At 38.1% G+C, this 18,002-nt stretch overlaps 1 protein-coding gene across 1 annotated transcript in view; it reads left to right on the forward strand.

Moving 5' to 3' along the window:
* rtp (retinophilin) overlaps window positions 1-1,286 on the forward strand; it is a 39,488-nt gene extending 38,202 nt beyond the window's left edge. Inside the window, exon 4 of the mRNA XM_067145988.1 lies at window positions 1,095-1,286. Coding sequence (XP_067002089.1) covers window positions 1,095-1,249 — 155 coding nt within the window. The 3' untranslated portion in view covers window positions 1,250-1,286. The remainder of the gene's footprint in view (window positions 1-1,094) is intronic.
* The last annotated feature ends 16,716 nt before the right edge of the window (window positions 1,287-18,002 follow it).

Here is an 18,002-nt window from a genome sequence, read left to right on the forward strand (position 1 = left end):
AACGTTTCAGTTTTCTTATTCAAACAGCGTCACGTATCCTAACTTAACCATACTATACGTATGATGAAAACACACTTCAAGCGCCAGTAGAGAAATTATACCTTTCTCGCTATAAATGTTCATAATAGCCTTTCCGTAATTTAACCAGAGTGACAAAATATAAACTACGGTAACCTCTGAAATCAATTAAGCACTCTGCCATATCTCAAGGTGTGTCCCATTTTTAATTGCAGTATTTAGCCTCAAAATTAAGCGGTCGTTTAGTCAGCCTTAATTTTAACGAGTTAACAACCGTTATCGGACACATTATTTACGCATTTATTACTAAAATATGTTCTCTTTCATTTCGAATTTACTTTATCGAACAACTGTCGACGGATATTACTAATCGACTCCGACATCGCCTTCGAATGTCGACGAGAGAAATCGCTAGTGCACATAGCGACGAAACGACTCCGAAGGTAATCGATCGCATGCAATATCATCGCTGGGGTGCATAACTATCGGTAACGGAAAAAATCGCGCGCGCTTAATCGCTCGTAATAACGGATGCGCCAGTGATAGGGTTCTCGCTTAACCGAAGGACGATGCACAGTTTAATATAGGAATTTTGAAGGGACATGAAAAAGTCGTCACTATAACGGAGTTCTCGTTATATGCCGTACTCGCTATAGCGGACTTCTACTGTATAAGAAAAAGTCTAATAATACTCCCTTCCGGATGCCCTTCTTAATCATTACAGGATCACACAATGTTTCACCTACTCTAATTCTCTGAGATCTGTTTTCTTGTAATTTACCCACTCATTCAAACATTCTTTTATCTAGTCCAATAGCCCTCATTTTCGTCAGCAGTCTGCCATGATCTACCCTATCAAAAGCTTTGGATAGGTTAATAGCAATACAGTCCATTTGACATGAATCTAAAACATCTGCAATATCTTGCTGTAATTCTACAAGCTGAGCCTCATCTGCCCATTTTTAATTTTTTTAAACATTTATCTCATATCGGTTGACATATCAGTTGTGTATGCTAGAACACTACGTCAAGAAAATACTGCTTCATATGTGTGATCGAATGCTTGTTTCTTTCAGGTTTGGTAACATTTAATGACGAGAGTCACGGTTTTCCAAGGAACGAGGGCTTCTTTCAGGACTGCCGCTTGGTTCGCAAGAAGCGCTGTCCGCAGGTGGTGCAGCAGGCTCAGAAAGTAGCACTCATGGCTCGAGCACAGTGTGACCAACAATAAGTGTACTCGTCTTTTATTCCAAATAAATATATTATGCCACGAACAGCTGTTTTTTCTTAACATACCACACACAATATTTTGTTTTTGAGTTGAAGCCGTATAGACGACCTGCGCGTCTGTGAGAATGAGGCCCTAACTATGAATGAATGCTAATGATGAAGACGGCACACACATCCAGTCCCCCAGGCATCGGAATCAACCAAGGAAGGTTCCCAGCCAGGAATCGAATCCAAGACACCCCTGGAACAAAGGCTAGTATGCTAACCATTTAGCCATGGAGTCAAAGATGATAGAAAAACAAAAGCATATATATTTTTTATGTTAACCCAATAGGTGCTACTTTAAGATCTACAGCACAGAGTGCCCCCACAAATGTCTTTCCTGGATCTGAGGACACGCTGGTTCTCCTTGAAATTTTTTTTTGCTATGGGCTTTACGTCGCACTGACACAGATAGGTCTTATGGCGACTCTCCTTGAAATTAACAGGCAGACATCCTCCCAAAAGCAACTTCCTCATCCAACACACAAATTACCTACAACAAATCAGCCCCAAAGCTATGCAAAAGCACAAGTGAAAACATATCTAGTAAGACAGTGGAACAACCTTTGGACATCAAATACAAAAGGGTCTGTTACAAGAGAATTACTTTTTCCCGATATACAGTGTGTCGGAAACAACGTGAACTGCGTATATGAGCATTAGACAGGTGCTTGTATTGATTAATAATTTGAAAGAAATAATTTGATATCTTGCGCCGTCGCATTGTTGTTTTATCAGCTGCTGAAGTTAGCCAATCAGGTCGCTTCGTGGGCGAATTCAAATGTGCTTTGTGAGATGGTGTTGCTAAATATGAACGTGGCTTAAGAACACCAATCGAAGAAAAAACTTTGCCTGGGATGGGATTGAAACACGGACCTCCGAACTGACAGAATTGCGCATAGCAAGTGCGCTATGGTAACACTGGCTGAAACTTGCAGAGTATTTGAGTTTGATGCTGGTATCTCTGTATGGCTCTCAAACCGGTCTTAAGTCACGCGCAGATTTAGCAACACTGCCTCGCAAAGCCCATTTGAATTTGTCCGCAAAGCATTCTGATTGGTTAATTTCAGAAGCAAATACAATAACAACGGCACGAGATACTGAATTATTTATTAGTATGACAAATCCTTTAACGTACATACAGGATATCCAGTTCATGTTGTTTCCAATCACCCTGCATGCAGCCACTTCCAGTGCAAAACTTAATTCTCACTCAGTTCCGCTCCGGACATGGAAAGTTTATACGTGCTACTTTGAACGCTTTAAAATTAATATTGCAGGTGATTATTTGTGCTTATATGGATCTTCTCAAACAGCGAACCATTTACTGGTTTACTGTGCCATGTTTCGATCTTGAGTGTCGCCTAAACAATTGTAATGGAGAACTCTCAAGGCCATTGCACCATCTGTTGAGGAAATCCTGCTGCTACAAACAACTGCTTTGTTTTATTCACCACATCTTCAATCATTTAGTTTCCTAATTTTGTGTCAAGTACCAGTAACTAACTAATTGATCAAAACTATAACCCTAATATACTCATGTAAAATAGGGTTCAAACTACAAGGATATTTAATAAATAAATAAACAAAAAAGTCCTTTCTGAGGTGCCTAATAGTCAATTTGTGATCTTTTACAAAACCTGTTCTATAGTGTGTCCTCCTGTTTCATACATTGACTGCAACGTCATGGCATGTTCAGTAGAATATGTAATGTTGATGATTTTGAAGAATGAGAGTCATAATATCCTTACAGAACATTTTCTGATGTCAGACAGAAATTTGTTTCAGACCCATTGTTATTTACAAAGAATATTTACTTCAGTACCAGGTGGCAGATACCCTATCAGCTGTTTACCTATTTTTCTCTTAAATCATTTGAAAGAAGTTGAAAATGTATCGAACATCTCCCTTGGTAAATTATTCCAATCCCTAAGTCCTCTTCTTATAAACATATCTTTGTTCCAGTTTGTCCTCTTGAATTCCACCTTTATCTTCATTTTATGGTCTTCTCTTTTTTTAAAAGCTCTGCTCAACCTTATTCGTCTACTAATGTCATTCCACGCCATCTCACCACTGACAGCCCAGAACATACTGCTTAGCTTAGCAGCTCGTCTCCTTACTCCTAAGTCTTCCCAGCCTGAAGTCTGCAACATTTTTGTAACGCTACTCGTTTGTCGAAAATCACCCAGAACAAATCATGCTGCTTTCCTTTGGAACTTTCAGAGTTCTTAAATAAATGAATCCTTGTGAGAATTCCATACACTGGAACCTTTGGGGTCTTGTCAGTGACTTATATACCCTCTCGTTTACATCCTTTAATATAACCCCTAAGTACTCCATATCCAAGAACATATTTATAGTGGGGTTCAGACCTCCCTCCAAAATTTCCTCAGTCTTATGGAAAGTTTGATGTAGCAATATTTGTAAATGCTCTACGTTGCAAGCTGAAGTCACTAGCTGATCAACCTACACTAGAACTGACGAGGGAATCAAACCCGGGGTCCTCTGAACCAAAGAACTCTATGCTGACCACTCAGCCAAGGAGCCTGTTGAGACTTCAACGAGCTTCATTCATACGCAATCAAAAACTTATGAATTTGAGCAAGAATTTCCTCCTTGTAAAATACTGATCTAAATTACTGGAAATAATGAAAATTCAATTTTGAAGCTTACATGTTGTTCAAGAGAGGACACATTCTCAGAAGAATTTCTCTATGTTTATTTCCTTGATCTACACTCACTTACTTACATTGATATAGTTTACTTGTATAATACATATAAAATAAACATTTATTGACTTCTGTACAAAACAGTGTGTTACATTTAATCTTTTTACAGTTTTCATGGTTTTAAGCTCATTATAAACATAACTTTATTATACAGATTACTTAAAATGCAACTTAGATGCCATACAGACACAGAGCTCACATTCAGAACTAAAGCAGAAACAAATGAAAATAGTTACAATTCACTTCTCCTCCAGCATTCTGCCTGCTTGCAAATTACATTTGATGTGCATGTGACAGAGATAACTTGATACAAGTCATATAAAGCTATTTGGATATTAAATGAATACCAAATGAATAATTATTTTAAATTTTGACTGTCTAAATACTGTATCAGAATACTACAAGAAATAAGGTATAACCAGAAAGGACAATAACAAGAAGTACAAAGGAAATGAGAAAAAATTTGTAAGGGGTAAACTGTGATTGACAACACCAAGCACATTCAGTGAATTTTATCATTCTTTAATAATATCATCAATTGGGCATCTTCAGGTGCAGTACATGTTGTACGTGTTGAAGAGATGTTAAGTACAGAACAAAAATGGCTAAATGAACGACAGTGGGATCCAAACTCACAACCTCCTGATTTTGTGTCGCTTAACATCTCTTCAATAACTTAACATGAGCTGATAAATTGAAAGTTTATTTCGAAAACAGCAATGACTTTTTTCAGCACAAAGATTGTACTGTCTGTCAATACAATTGATTATACAATTAGTATATATATTAATATATATTTTTCTTTTAGATATCAAATTTTGAATGCTTCAACAACTGTTTCAGAAAATAGCATTCAACATAGCTCAAAAACTGGAATGCTGTACCTATTATTACCTGCTTATTTAATTCATTCTACCATTGTACATGTTTTGAGAAATAGATCTAGTTTCTCCTTCAGCGATAACAACATGTCAAAGTCTCTAAGGAGATACTTAAATGTATAACACATAAAACCTTGAAATAAATCTGACTCATTAAAATAAAATATCTACATCAAAAAACACATTAAAATCTCACCAGCTTATTTCCAGCCCTCTTGATGCACAGTTTTCAAGCAAATTTAAGTTTTTGACACTTTGTACATCTTTATTTAGTGTGTCTCTTTTTTTGTTATATTTTATATATATTTTCTAATAGTAAGGTCCTTTCATTGTAGGATAAGATGATTTGTTTGTGACTGGCATAAGTATATATATCTTTTCACTTCAACATATCAGTTCCTGTGAGCAAAGCAATGGCAAACTACCTTACTCATCTTGCCTAGTACGCCTCATTTGGGCTCTGCCATTGGTTTTTGCTGTTTCCCTAAACTGCATAGCCTTGAGTGGTGCTATGTGAGGATCCAACAAGCTTCTGGGCTGATGACCTAACAGATATCAGTTCCTGAATAAGAACAAGGGGTCCATGTGTCAAATACAAAGGCATTTTTTATTTGTTTTTAGATATCAAATTTTGAATGCTTCAACAACAGTTTCAGACAATAAAATTCAACATAGCTAAAACACTGGAATGCTATACCTAGTGAAAGGTTCTCTAATTGAAGATGTGACAGGATTTTAATATTGCACAATTTTACTTAGGAAAGAAAATGAAGGTATGTTTTAGACAATGACATGAAACAGAACTGTTAAGAAGTTAATGTGTTTTTTAATGTAGATATTTTAATCAGATTTATTTTAAAGTTTTATGTGTTATATATTTAAGTATTTCCTTAGGGATTTTCACATGTTATTAACACTGAAGAAGAGAATAGATCTATTTCTCAATACATGTACTACAGTAGTACGAATGAAATAAGTGGTAAATATATACCAATAAAATTGTATTGATAGGCAGACCATTATTAGCCCTGTTTCTCAAAGGCTGATGAATATTAATAGTCAATACAGATCTAATAGGAACCAAAAATGGTCAAGTTTATTAATATACTAAGATTGTACCAATCCTGACTTAAGCAATGGAACTAATCTGGCTGAAACCGATGACAAGAGATCCATCCACAATCGAAAACGTGAAAGCTCACTACCTGAAAGCAGTCCTAGGACTGTCAAAGTTTACACCTTCAAGACTTTTCTACAAGCTGGCAAGGGAAACTTTCCTAAGAATACATTGAAGTCTCCAATCCATGGAGAAGGCCAGAAAGTTAAAGGAGATAGAAAAGAAGAGAATGGAAATATGGCCAGAGTTTCATTCGACAGAAGAATTGATGGAGGGAGGCTGGATTATGTAGTGTACTAACACGGTTACCATCACAAGATACGTACTATGACATACTTTCATGACCCGGAAATCTTGCAAATGCAGTTTTTGCGAGCCAGTGTGTAAAAAATGCTACATAATTTTGTGCCCAGAAGGAAAGAATTCTTTGTCATAGAGTACCATAGTGTAATGTGAACTATGATCTGGTGAAAGTGACTAATATCTAATAAGTGCACTTTTGTAAAAAGAAACATTCACCAACTCAAAATCTCCAATCCTGACATCATGGAGTGCACTGACTGGGAGAAACTACTACAAAGCATTAAAAAGGGGAAGTGTTTGGCAGCATAGGCTATCATGCATCAACATTATTTTAAATGATTCATTTCTTACACTACTTTATCATCACCATCATCATTTCTTTGCTCCAGCAAGCTGGTTGTAGTTGTGTACGAGCCTCCTCCAGTTTGTCCTGTCCATAAACAGATGTTGTTTTTATACGCGATGCCAGTTTACATCTCTAATGTCAAGATCCCTGAAAATCTGCTGTTCCCAAACATCATGAGGTCTTCCTCTTGGTCTTTTCCTTTGAACACTGTGGTCAAAGTATGCTCGAGGATTCGTATGACAATACCATTGCAATCTCTTCAGTTCTAGGGACTCCAGCAGGCTTTTTTCCAATCCAAGCTGCTGTCTGATATCCACATTCCTTATTTTATCAATTTTTGTTTTCTGTATACAAGAACGGAGGAACTTCATTTACTACTTCGTATTAGCTTTAAATTTAATTGCCAGAGTCAGATTTAAAGTTCAGTCATTCTCTGAAAACTGAAGACCCGCATCATATTTCATCACAAGTTGATAGGTCGAGGTAGTGAGTATCTTGTATGGTGGACAATATTGGTATAAATTACACCTGAATACTGATAAACACAAACAAACAACATTTATGAAGGTTTGACCAAATGCAAGTTTGTTTAGGATTCTACTTCAACCAAGAGGCTAGAATAGCACGTCTGAATGTTTGAACCTGATAAAAACAAGATTGGTCCAGAAGTTGGAACTGGTGGAGAGAAAGATTCTGAGGAAGATACTGGGACCCCAAAGAACAGAGGACTGATCATACAGAAAGAAAGGAAACCAAGAATTATATCTCAAGATGGAAACGCATCTTATGTCAGTCAAACAGGTAGCAGCTTTCATACAAGATACTTAGAGCATGTTAATGCCTGAAATATAACAGATTTTTGGCCATAGGACAACACATGGGTGGTATTAATCATAAGTTCACTAATATCAACCAAGACATGAAAATTCTCAAAGTTATACAAAAAGGCCCCCTGCTCAATATTATGGAAAATTGTTTTATCCATCTGGAACAGTTTTTCAATCCTAACTTCAGCCTATATGAAATTTCAGAGAAATCGAATGTTTTATTTGACCTTTAATTCCTATCTTTAGTAATCATGTCTCAGATAAAAATAATTCTTTCTTTTATAATCTCTTCAAATTCCCCTCTCAGCAACAGTCTTTCTTTCTGCATCCTTCAGCCCCACCTTAGACAACCCTCTCTCTTCCCCCCTCCCTTCCTCTCCATTTTTTACCCCCTCCACTCCTTTCCCTATCTACTCCTTTGTTTACATTGCCTGCTTCCTACAACAAGTCAGTGCTTGTTCTACATCAGACATTGGATATACTGTACATTTCATTATAGAGGCAAGTCTCATAAATAATTTTCTTCCTTTTTAATGTCTTTTCTGTATGTTTATTCATTCCTAATTCTGGTTATCATTCACAATTTTACTTCTTTGCTTGAGGTCCTACATCATATTATGACAAGAAGATCATAACCATAATTTTGTTAATATATGTATTTTAATGTTATAATTATTCCAGCAACATTGTCTTTGTCTGGTATGCATATGTTTTAGTTATCTGTTTAATTTTTATTTGGCTGAAGATGGCCACTAAGTGGCTGAAACTAGTCCCAAGACTGATGTAATATTATTTACTTGATTTCACATAATTACAGCTACACTGAATTATCTTGAACTTTTTAAATGTGTCTATACATGCATTTTGTTTTTGTATTTTGTAATCTTAACTTATGGGATTCAACTCCATTCGATTTTAATGATAGTGTGTCCTAATAATTTATGGTAATAGCTGACGATGGCTGCAATGAACAGCCAAAACCAGTACTATTTTATGATATAACCTATGTATTGATTAGGCAGAAGAATAAATTAAAATTCTGTAGAAAAAGTAAGCCCCCCCATCAGCGAATCAACAAATTCTTTTTTTTTTTGGCTGGTAGCTTTATGTCGCACCGACACAGATAGGTCTTATAGCGATGATGGGATAGGAAAGTCCTAGGAATTGGAAAAAGTGGCCATAGCCTTAATTAAGGAGTGAAAATGGGGAACCACGGAAAACCATCTTCAGGGCTGCCGACAGTGGGATTCAAACCCACTATCTCTCGGATGCAAGCTCACAGTCGCGCGTATTTAACCGCACGGCTAACTCGCCCGGTATCAAAAAATTTAAGAAACAATATTTCCACTTCTGGATGTTTACTCAGCCTACACCAAAAACTGAGTACCAGGTTAATTCCTGGAGGCAAGGGCAGTCGGGCGTAGAGCTAACCACTCTACCCCATGAAGTGCCAATGTCACGGATAGTGGAAGCCTTTACCTAGTGATGGGCAGTCTGAGACGAGGTCTCGAGATTTTTCGGGATTTCTCGAGACTAGAGCAGCACTATTTCTCGCGAGAAATTTCGAGAGATCTCGAGAGCATTGTCCCCGCATTGTGCAGCGAGCAGCGTGTCGTAGACCTACAGGTAGTTGGAGCTGAATATTGTTTGTGCCGAGTATGTGAATAGCCAACCACGGACCTTCTCCATTTTGTAAATACGTGTCAACAAGTGACTGGGGCGTTCATTTCTACCAAGGTCTGTTTTAACACAGTATTCTGGCATTGTATGCACTGGTAGGTACATGAATGAGTGGTTTTAGTACAGAACCTGATGGCTGCTGTAGGTACACGTACCTGGATACTAGAGGCGTGCATTATTCAAACTCCAGACGAGGCAAGTTGCACCCTGCTGCATATGCAACCACCGTTACGCATGAGTGGAATGTGTAGTCTAAAACGCTAGAGTTTGCTCCAATTCGACAGGTAGGTGTGCATCATTATCAGACCCCACATTCAATAACATATGACCACTGCTTATGTTTACCGATATTTTGGTGGTGAAGGAAATAATTCCTTACAATGTTACAGAGTATTCGCGTCAAAATTAGGTACTTCGATATATGGCGGTGCAATATGAAATTGTGTCTAGTTGTACGCAGCAACTTGAAGACGATGTCCAAAATGCCAACGTAAGTCGTGGATGCCGGTTATTTTGAAGATATGTCACATAGCACAGCCCGCTGTGTTGCTTGTTCAAAAGAAAGAAAATACGTCAGCAGAAATACTTCTGGGATGATCTGACACTTAAAAACACATAATATAAATGAACAGGAATAGTCACAGAACACCTCTGGCCCGGCCTGCAACACAGGAAGCTACCCTGCCGACAACGATTGCGAGGCATCCAGGTAGGTTTACATCCTAATAACAGTTAACAAATTATACGGGTTATTCAGCTAACAAGTCCACTTGAAATAACTCGTGAACAGTTTAAAAGATACAGGCATTTTGTCTTCACCTTCATTAATGCTATTAAGGAGCTCATAGTTCAACATGCAGTGCTTTCTTAGTCTTTTGACAAAACTTATCGTTACACACGTTTCTATATGAGAACTGCTGATGATAACTATCAAGCTTACACTCGTAGCAACTGAGACGTCACATAGCTCGCAGCACATAAGAATCGGTCTTGAGAGCGTTGCCCATCACCTCTGCTGAAAGAATTGGAGCAAAGTCGGGCATTTTAGATTACACGTTCCACTCGTTTGTAATGGGGGTTGCATATGTAGCAAAGCACATCTTTCTCGTCTCAAGTTCGAATAATGCATGCCTCTAGCATCCAGAGTAGGTGTACATCCTATCTACAGTTATTCACAAATTATGCAGGATTATTCAGCTAAGATGTCCACCCCAAATAAGTTGTGAACAGTTTAAGATACTGACATTCTGTTTTCACTTTCGTTAATGGTATTAAGGGGTTCATAGTTGAACATGCAGTATTTCTCCAGGCTTTAGACAAAATGTATTGGCTCACACGTTTTCATATGAGAATGTTATTTTGCGCAATAACTGCCAATGATATACTATCAAGTTTACAGTCGTAGTTACTAGTACATCGCACAGCTTGCACTACCGGAGGATCGGTCTCGAGATTCTCGCGAGAGTCTCGAGCTCTGTGATGTCAGTCTCGAGAGTCTTGAGCGAGAGCGTTGCCCATTACTACCTTTACCTTCCACCCCACCAAGGGCCATCATGGCCTACATGGATATGGCTACTTTTTTTTTTTACTTCCAATTTGCAAGTTATTTCACTGTTACTTTCAACATAAAAAAAATAAGTGCTATTTTCTTGTTTGTAAATAGATGTATTTGCAAGTTATACAAGAGATAATCACACACTTACTGAATAATTGCCAAGTTGTTAATGTACAATGTAATCCCAAGTTTTCATTTCCAAAACAATCATTTGAGTTTATTGATACTTCATTACACCATCGAACATCAATATCTTAAATACCATCTAATGTACTCATTAAACCCTGATTACACCATCGAACATCAATATCTTAAATACCATCTAATGTACTCATTAAACCCTGATGATAACACTATCACTTGAGGTACAGTAGATAATTTCACATCTTATTCTGATTTATACATGTAATATACATTCATGAATGCTGGACAAAATCTATGAACCTAAGGTTCTCTAAAGCCAGAAATAAACTAAAAATGCAAAAATGAGGTATTCTTTCTCTCTTTATTTTCTAGATATATATACAACTTTATTACTTTCTTGAATAATTTCCGATTTTTCATACTTCTATTGGAAATCAACTGGCCATAACATTAAAATTGTATTTATATTGCTAAGCCTATATGTATAAACCCTGTTGTACGTGATCAAAGTTTTGTCAAATTCAAGACTTTACAACAATTTTCAATACTTAACAAGTTCAAATCGCTTGCAATACTTGACAAGTCTTGAGAAGTTTTCAAAAGTGTTGAAAGTGAATTAGAACACATTCTAATTGATCAAAGAATTGCCAAGTCTTTGACTGAATTGACCAATGGAATACGAGTATTAACGATGAGCGTTATGCCGCTAGGAATGCTGGAATTGCCGGGCCGGGAATCAAAACAACAAAAATGGGTTCGTCTTCATGACTGAGGAATATTGCGTGCCTATTAATTGCTAAGTATGAGGGACATCACTGCCTATACTCAGTGGACAATGTAGAGTGCCACAATAAAATAAAATGGCAGTGTATGAGGAATTATTATTATTATTATTATTATTATTATTATTATTATTATTATTATTATTATTATTATTGCTATGGAATTCCTAATATGTTTTCATGTAATAAGATGAATTTTCCTTGCACTGCTATCATTTTTATTCAATTGATGCGAGTAAATGCAATATAACATAATCTCTGTAAATGATCTTATGGCAGCAAATACATTGCAAACATTGTGTTGAAGATAACCACATTACTATTTTCCTCATGTAAATTATGCTTTATTGCGAATTTCTCTTCTTTTTTAAGAATGTATCCCACTGCTAGTCCAAGAATCACAACTGCTGTTTGCCTTTCTTCCATGTTAAAACAAAATGCTATCGAACCCCTTGCCAAACCTTCGGCAATGTAGAACTTTTCTTGTTAAGTATTGAACTGAAAAAAAAAAAAAAGTGATGGTGTACAACGGGCATAATGGACAGGGAACAAGCAAGCATATGAATAAGATCAGAAGTTACGATGGAAGGTAGGAACATACAGGAAGAATATATTGAACCCGACAGGGGCATGATCCAAGGACCTTTGGTTGATATTGATCTTCGTAATTACGCACGCAATGCTATTTAAGGGAAATAATGCTGAAACTGATTAATATTCATATCATTGATAGAGGTAATACCGAAACTAATTAATATTCATACCATTGAGATAGATAAATTGTGTCCTTTAAAAATTATTCTACGAGATTTCTTTGTCTGCAACTTATTGCGCAGTATTATCCTTTGTGTAGCAGGGGCCCACAGAGGAAGCCAAGCCACCTTAGACCCGGGAGGGGTTATGAATGGGGATTCCCTGTGACATCACTCGAGAGAAGTCATCCCTCCTCAAGACTCACAAAATGAGGGGAAACCAACTTTTTCGAAACGAAATATAGGAGCCATCTTGGACTCGGACTAGCCAACTTAATTACCTACGATCCAGAAAATTAATGAAACTCAAATTATGGAGTCGTCTCCCGACTTAAAAGGGATAAATGTCACTGGGACATTTATTTAGTGTTTAATGTCCCTTTTCTTGATAACTTTCAGAAGAAGAAAGAATACTGTGTGGTTTCTGCGTGGAAAAGTACTGGGCCATCTGGTTAGTCTCATGACACATCCTCGAAGAAGGGAGTTCACCAAGCAAGGAGGGGGAAGCTGGACATATTTTAATTAATTGAAGGAGATCCACCGAAGGATAATGGAATGGTTATGTCTCAATCGCATCAACTAAATATTGGTCACCGATTAGCCGTACTATTATACCTCGAGTATGCCGGAGTAAAGTAAAGTGTAAAGTGTAGTAAAGTGTAAAGAGTAAAGTGTAGCTTCCACCGAAGTCCCAGTCTCATCCATGGCTGTGACAATATGGAAGCTGCTGGGGTATGGGTGGCGCTGAGTAATGGCATTCAGAGCACGACTAGTGCATCTGAGTGTTATGAAAAGTGTTGCTCATAGGGTCGGTCGTGCTGCAATAGCACTTTCTGACCCAGTGAGGAAAGCAATGGCAAACTACCTCACTCCTTGTCTTGCCTAGTACGCCTCATTTCGGTGCTGCCATTGGTTTTTGCGGTTTTCTTATAACCGCATAACCTTTGGTGGTGCTATTTGAGGATCCAACCAGCCTCTGGGCTGATGACCTAACAGACAGACAGACATGCCGTGAATAGGCGATACATAAATTAGTGGAAGGGGTATCGCTCCCTTGTAAAAACTACTGCAGTAAGGGACGAGCGTCATTCGGGGCTAGCGGCTCATCGATGGCGAAGCTATGCTCGGTTAAGCCCTCGTTAGTTCTTTGTTCAAGTGAAGTTAACTCCCATTTTAAGTGAAATAATAGAACTCGCATAAACAGTGTATAGTTTGGTCTCTGTGACGCCAGTGTTAACCTTTTTATAAAACCGTGATGTGTAAAGTAATATTATTATCATTGCTATAGCATAATAATCTTACGTAGCAGCAGACTGAATAGTGGCCGAGAGATAGACGAGATTCGGTACTGAACCGCGGACTACGTAGTCGCTTATGGGATCGTGACCGGACGTTCACAGTGAACGCTGTTAACCAGAGTGTGAATTAAACAGTGACGTTGTGTGTGTACAGGATTAACTGCCAGCGGCTCCACCAGCATCGAACAATGGATCTTCAACTTCAAGATGGAATGGAAATGGAAGTAATCATCGTGATGCCCATGGACCAGGAGTAAGCTCAGGATGGACCTCCTGAGCTGACGAAGGTGTCATCATGTGATAGAGATGAGTACAAAGTTTCAATATCTGGCATGCATAGAGGGGATGGGAATGTTTATTGTAAACTGACGCTATAAGAGATTAAAGATGTAGTCCTGTTGAAATAGAGCGCTGAAATGGGCGCGTAGTTGTTAATTCTTAGTTTAAGAAAACGACGATAGGTCTGAGTAATTGATTGTAAATAATTTAGGGAATATAATACTTTAGCTTTGCATGGGGTAGAGATTTATTCAATTATTTCTTTCTTGGGAGATTCTGTTTGTTTATTGGCATCAGAAGACCAGGAGTAATCAGTTTAGGGGAGTGCAGTGAGAGTACTTATTAATTAGAGTAATCATTAATTTGATAAGTGCATGGCAAGTAAAACGGTAAGTACTACAGTGCGTATGGCACGTAACTACGAGGCTCAGCGGCCGAACTGACAGCCAAAAACCCCACTCTTTGAAATACTTAGATAGGAAGTGATATGATTTAAATTGATTATGTGATTATATTTACCAGGAAGTGATCATAATGCGTGTGTCAAATATCAATCCGTGTGAATATTAATTAATTAATGAATGTACTGCCGTGTGATGATAAAGCAACCATGTGCTGACCATCGATTAATTAGCAGTCAGTAATCAGATGTTAAGTGCCGCGCGAGCACTTAATTGTGTTGTAATTGCTGAATAGATTCCGCACGATGACCATGCATAATTAATGTGGCGGGTAAGCCATGTAGGACGGCAGGAATAATAATAATAATAATAATAATAATAATAATAATAATAATAATAATAATAATAATAATAATAATAATAATAATAATAATAATAATAATAATAGTGATCGGGCAAAGGTTACCATTGTAATACCGGAGTCGCGTTGTGAAAATGACGTGATACTGTTGGGTAAATATGTGTTGAATTCAAGGTGATTTGCGCGAGTCTTTGAGACCGCAGTTTATTGTAGATGTACTTCCGAGTGAAGTGTTACTGTTTCCTTTGAAAAGGGAATGTTACGCGTGTTATGTGGGCTGTTGACCCTTGGGGTGGCGGACCCGCCCGTCTGACCTTGCCTCAGTTGTGTTTCCTTTTTTCTTTTTTGTTTGGGTGTCCCGTAAGCTGAGGAAGGAGGGACATTGCTGTTAAAGAGAAGTTGGCTTCTTTGAACGGCAAAATATGTGATTTACCTAACACGCCAGAGCAGTGTAGTTATTAACAAGCGACCCGGCCGATAATGATAATGTTTGCCAATGAATCATTGTTAACTGTTCGAGTATAATATAGATAGGGATTACAGGACCCTGCCTTCATCGCAAGATGTTGTCAGTTCGATGCTCAACGTAGGCATAGGAGGCCTACAGCGTCAGAAGAAAAATCAAAGTGCCTTTACGTATTTGTTGCATATCATGTATGATTTATGTGTTCTTTATGTCATGTGTGGTTGTAAATAAGGTCAGTGGTGGTTCTGTCCATCAGCTTGGCGATGTCTATAATAGCGAGGGTCGGTTTGAACCCAGGTGTTGTATCATATGTGTGTATTTTCTTTTATGTCATTTCATTGGGGAATCTAGGTCTTCATTAGAATAGGGATTGCTCAGATGTGTTGTCGGGTGCATGTTAGTTTTATGTGTTAGTGATAATATAGCCTCAGTGTTATGATAAAATTACCATTCGCTACATGTTACGATACACAGCTTTGCGGTAAACGTACTCATTTCTATCAAACCTAACGAACAGATGTTCACATAACAAGTCACAACAAACATTTATAAATTTTAATGTAATTCATTAGTATTATTTAATGCGCCATTTCCCATCAACATTAAGGTTGAATAAATCGGTTTGTGAGTTAAATATTTTAATTCGAATGTGTTCTCATTTTAGTTATGTATGCCCCGCTTCTCCTCCCCTGTACGCCTTTAAGTTTACTTTAGTTCAGCGCCTATTTATTTCATTCTTCTTGACCCATGTGCGACCCTGTAGATTCCATGCCGGTGCCATTTAGGGAGGGGGCGGGTGCAATATATACATCATGACAGCTCAGGGTGGGCTGAGACAGCAGCTGATTGAGACAAAGGCAGCAACATAAGAACACAGAAGGATGAGCACTAAATTAACATTTGGCTCCCTCTTCTTCAATCCCAGATACATCTCTTTTGTCTGGAAAGAAATGGGATTGAAAGGGTTCACATCACAAGTAACTAGGGCAATGGCCAACACAGGAATGGGATCCAAATGAGGAAATCAAAACCAGAATCAGCACTGCAAGAAGTGTGTTTCCGAAATTAAAATATCACCTGTGCAGCAGTGGCCTTCGATTCAAAACACGTTGGTGTGTCATGAAGTGTTATGGGGCTGCTTTACAGTGTCGTAGACTTCATCGACGAACCAACTGCAGGCCTTTCAAAAGTGGATGTACCGTAAAATGTTCAAGATCCCAGGGATGGACCATATCATCAACGACGAAGTACTCTGCTGTGCCAGAAAATCGTGTGAATCTTAACTCTCCTCGCACAACACAGGAAAGCAACCTATTTCGACTGATTTAAGAAATCTCCGACGTACAACCACACCTCTTCCCAGTCCACTGCCTTCAGTTTAATTCTTGCTCGTTTAATGGAGGCCAAGGGGTTACTATTGTTGCTCCCTCACCAGAATCCCCTCGTATGTACATGGATTTTACACACGGTCTGCTCCTCTATCTGAAGTAAAACTGCTTCCTCTTCCTCAATTCCTCCCCAGGGTAAAGAAAATGTAGGTCTGTATGTAAAACTGTACATGCACAATCAATTTGAGGAAAATAAATAAATAAATTAAATAAATAAATAAATAAATAAATAAATAAATAAATAAATAAATAAATAAATAAATAAATAATCAATTAATTAATTCATTAATCTTCAGAAGTGACCTATACAACTCACCACAGAAGGTACAATACCTCCAACAGTGGCTCAACATCCACAATAAGGCAATCTGACATGGGAAAGTCAAAATAGGAAAAATTACTCCACAATGGTTATCACCCTTCCATGAGGGGATGGCACTAGAAGGAGAAGCAAATTATAAGCTAATTTCTGCTTTCCAGCTTCACTGGTGGGTGGTGTTTGGGGTGAGGGAGAGCCATCCATGTTCCTTGAGGGGCAATCACAAGATCTTCAGTCTTGATTGAGAAGTGCAGGAGGACAAAGCCAGTTAATGAAAGAAAGAAAGAAAGAAAGAAAGAAAGAAAGAAAGAAAGAAAGAAAGAAAGAATTGACAAAAGATAAGGCTTCCCCCTTATCGTTTTTGCTAGGGGCTTTACGTCGCACCGACACAGATAGGTCTTATGGCGACGATGGGATAGGAAAGGCCTAGGAATTGGAAGGAAGCGGCCGTGGCCTTAATTAAGGTACAGCCCCAAAATTTGCCTGGTGTGAAAATGGGAAACCACGGAAAACCATTTTCAGGGCTGCCGATAGTGGGATTCGAACCTACTATCTCCCGGATGCAAGCTCACAACCGCGCGCCTCTACGCGCACGGCCAACTCGCCCGGTCCCCCCTTATCTAATACTGTACTTATATCAAGACTGAAGATCTCGTAAAAATGATCCATTGACTGGATGTGGATACCTGTGAAGCAGAACAAGGTGCTAAGGAAATTGGATCTGGAACTGACGAGGAGAGAGCCAACCTATGCACATGGCAAAGTCCACAGAAGTGGAGTTTTCTTGAACTCACTTGCTTTCAAGTTTGTCCTTTCTCTTGTTTGCTGCTTATTAAGTAGTTATACCCTTGCTAACCTGATGTGCTTATCCATCATGGATATTTCTTAACCTTTTCCTAGCTTCTCATAATGTAATATTATACAGAGTGTTCCCAAAAATGTAATCAATGCCCCCCAAAACAATACAAAATGTACATATGAACATATGCTAAATGGCTGATTGTTTATGAGTTACATCTGTTTGTGTTATCAGCTGGAATGGAGGGGAAATTTTATACATATTAATTCTGGGGCCAGAAACTCT

Source organism: Anabrus simplex, chromosome 1 (assembly GCF_040414725.1).
Source record: "Anabrus simplex isolate iqAnaSimp1 chromosome 1, ASM4041472v1, whole genome shotgun sequence".
NCBI lineage: Eukaryota > Metazoa > Arthropoda > Insecta > Orthoptera > Tettigoniidae > Anabrus > Anabrus simplex.